General features: G+C 37.1%; 1 protein-coding gene across 1 annotated transcript; it reads right to left on the reverse strand.

Annotated features, from left to right (window-relative positions):
• Window positions 1–1,758: 1,758 nt before the first annotated feature.
• On the reverse strand, window positions 1,759–2,481 carry LOC122521573. The gene has a single exon (XM_043642418.1). The coding sequence runs from the start codon at window positions 2,479–2,481 to the stop codon at window positions 1,759–1,761; it is 723 nt and encodes a 240-aa protein (XP_043498353.1).
• Between the last annotated feature and the right edge of the window lie 1,185 nt (window positions 2,482–3,666).

Consider the following 3,666-nt stretch of genomic DNA (forward strand, 5'->3'; position numbering starts at 1 on the left):
TATCAACGGATGTAGCTGTCTTTAGAGCTACTAATGTTTTTTTTGGAAGTGGTCTATCAGTATCCATGGCAATTTTGTCGAATGCTGCCCCTGGCGTATCGGTTAGTATCATCTGCTCCTTGGACTTTATTCTAACTAATTTCTTTAATTAACAACCTTCGCAATTTCTAATAAATTCTTGTATATCCTTTTCATATTTGGTCAATGATACCTTTGCCTAATTCTGTTATATGTTTTTGTTACGCTTTTATGTCCACCGATAGCCAAAGTGTGGTATTCCGCAAGAATGTCACCTCGCTGTTCCAGTTCTGGGATAAAAACTTCATTGCAACAGATTAAAAATTTTTTTTCTGCAATTTCATCCTGGAATCCCCCTATCGCCTCGTCCGTTATAGAAGAATCTGCCCTGACTCGTGTAAGCTCTGATGCCATATTAAACCGTTTTTTTCTTCTTCGTGAATCTTCCGCTACCACCGGTTTTTATGTCTTCTTTGTGAATATTACGATCCTACTGCTATCAACACAGATAGACGAAAACTTAATGAAACTTCTTGAAAAGTTATGCGAAAAAGAACATACACAGGAGAATAAAAATAAAAATTTCAATAAATAAATTATGTGGAAAATTTGTGTTGGATAAATTTGAAGGAAAGAAAATGAATGCGAACCAATGGTTACAAATATATGAAAGTGAATGCTACAGATAAGACATAAAAAATGATGCTGAAAAAATTGAAATTTTAAGATTATTTTTAGATGATACGATAAAGGATTGGTACCACTCAATGTTAATTAGACATTCATTAAACTCTGAGTGGACAACATGGAAAAATAATTTTTTACAAACATTCGCAGATAGAGGTTGGTCATCTGTTACTTATGCTTTAAATTACAAGTATCTCACTAGTTCAATCCTAGAGTATGCATTAAAAAAAGAGCACTTACTACTGGAAATAAATAAAAATATGGATAATAGAACGTTAGTGGATTTGATTGCTGACGGACTACCAACATTTGTAAGAAACAAAATTGACAGACAAGAGACTAATAATTCAGTTGATTTATTTAGTGAACTAAGGAAATATGAAAACATTAGTGGGAAAAATTTATTAAAAAAAATAAATGAAAATAGACTAAAAGTAATAAAAACTGAAACGAAACTGACTTTGAAACAGCATTGTAAAATTTGCGAAAGTAAAGGTAAGAAAAACAGATATCATCCTGAAAATTTGTGTTGGTTTAAAGAAGAAAGGACTGAAGATAAAATAAACAATTCCATATTACAATTCGACACTTTCGAAGATCCAAAAAACTAAATATTCTCCCGCTGATTGAAATTAAGGTGTTACTAAATAACACAATTGAATGCACAGGTATTTATGATCCTGGTTCAAACATAACACTAATAAATTTCAAATTAGTAGAAATAAAAAATTTGACAAGAGACAACTTTAGTAGCACAATAAAAACAATTAGCGGTAGGGAAAAAACTGATTGCTTAATAACATTAAATGCAAATATACTAAACAAAGAAGATAAAATCAATGCATTTGTGTATAATAATGAAAATTTCAATCACAATATGATATTCGGACTAGACACTATAGATAGATTTGGATTGACCCATGATAGGAGTTTAAATATCAAATTACAAAAGAAATAAAACAAAAATTAGAAAAAAAAGAAAAAGTATCAGAAGATATGCTGACACCAAAAGATATCTTCTTCCAGCGTCCAAATAGGCATATTGCCTGTTCTTCATCGCAACTCGCTTCTTGTAGGTATATCGTCCGCCCATCGTTTTCGTGGTCTTCCTGGGCTTCGTTTTCCTAGTGGTGATCTATCCCTAGCAATCTTCACAATTCGGTCCCCTGTCATTCGGGTTATATGATCGTTCCACTGAATTTTCCTCCCTAATACCCAATCATTGATGTTGTCGATTTGGCATGTTCTTCTGAGGGCTTCACTTCTTTGTCTATCCCATAGAAATTTTCCGGTTATTCTCCGGATTATTTTCATTTCCGCTGCCTCCATCATCTGGCGGGTTTTAGATGTCTCAGGTCTTGTTTCCGCCGCATATGTTAGTATGGGTCTTATAGTGGCCTTGTAAATACGGCTTTTTGTGTCTATTCTGAGATGTTTGTTTCGGAATATGGTGTCATTGAGTTGTGCCGCAGCTCTTGTTGCCTTAACCACTTGTGCTCTTACTTCCGTTTCTATTTCACCAAAGCTGGAAATTTCTATGCCTAAGTAGTAAAACTTCGTCACTTGTTGTATAATGCTCCCATCAACCACCAATTTACACCTAAGGGGTATCTTGGATGTGGTCATGCACTTAGTTTTAGATATAGATATTACCATCCCAAGAGATTGAGCCATTGTGTTGAACTCATGTAGAAGTCTCTGCAGATCGTCTTCATTTTCCGCTATTAAAACTGCGTCGTCTGCATAGCATATGATTTTCAGTTCTTTATCTCCCATCCTATAACCTCTCTGTCTACAGACTTTTTTTATAATTTCATCCATGTGTAAACGCTTATGCAGGTTCGTGCACGTTGGCGCCTGCACTAGTGTGAGTGCGTGCGGATGTTTATTTAGGATATCGGTGTTCTTAAGATTAAGTGTGAGGAACAGAGGCTGTATGCGTCACCCGTGGAGGGAGGCCGATGCTTCGTTGTTCGATGGAAAAGTATAAAGGGCAGTCGGACAATACGGGTGGTGGTAGGAAGTAGCAGTTAGTTAATCTTATGTTCTTATGTGCTGAGTAGTAGGAAGTAGCAGTTAGTTAATCTTATGTTCTTATGTGCTGAGTAGTAGGAAGTAGCAGTTAGTTTATCTTATGTTCTTATGTACGGAGTAGTAGGAAGTAGCAGTGAGTTAGTCTTATGTTCTTATGTGTTGGGGAGTTTACAAATTTCAGAAGTGGGATTCAAACTCGCTAAATTAGAAATTCGCGATTCACGCGTGTGTTATGAAAAGTGGGATAAGATTCACGTTCAGTTTCGAGTTAAGACTTAAGGTCAAGTTTAAGATCCTCTAAGTTTTATGGACGTTCGGTAATTTTACGATTTATTGTGTTACGCGTCGTGTGTGAATTAGAGGTCTGTTAGTGAATTCGGGATCAAAGGATACTGGACGAAAACATTAAGATGAGTACACTGAAAGTGAACCAGCTTAAGGACATGCTCAGTGCAAAGAATTTAAGTACGACCGGAAATAAGACCGAGTTGGTTAAGCGGTTATTAGAGGCAGGAACGCCTGCTGCAGATTTATGTTTAACGTCGGGAGGCACTTGTGAAGAATCGGACGAGCAGACCGAAGTCATGTCGGTACGAGGTTTGAATTACGTACCACCCCCTAACCCCGCACCTACGGAAATGGAATTGTTACGGCGGGCACGGGATTTGGCTGAGCGAGAAGCTGATCTCTTACGTAGGGAGTTGGAATTTTTAAGAAGGACGCCTCAGTCAGTGATAAGTGAAACGGAAAGATCCAGGGTGAAGAAGTGGCAAGATATTAAGGAGTTAATCGGTGAATTAGACGGCAGTGATATCGAATTTGACCGATGGGAGAAGCAGGTCAAAGGACTGCTTGCCAGTTACGATCTGGATGCACCTAGTTCTAAGGCCCTAGTTTGTAGCCGACTAAGAGGAAAGGCCTTAAAAT

Source organism: Polistes fuscatus, unplaced genomic scaffold (assembly GCF_010416935.1).
Source record: "Polistes fuscatus isolate 324 unplaced genomic scaffold, CU_Pfus_HIC Scaffold40, whole genome shotgun sequence".
Taxonomy (NCBI): domain Eukaryota; kingdom Metazoa; phylum Arthropoda; class Insecta; order Hymenoptera; family Vespidae; genus Polistes; species Polistes fuscatus.

Excerpts from the sequence above, each read along its gene's own strand:
- LOC122521573 (XM_043642418.1), bottom strand. The coding sequence starts at position 2,481 with ATGGGAGATAAAGAACTGAAAATCATATGCTATGCAGACGACGCAGTT.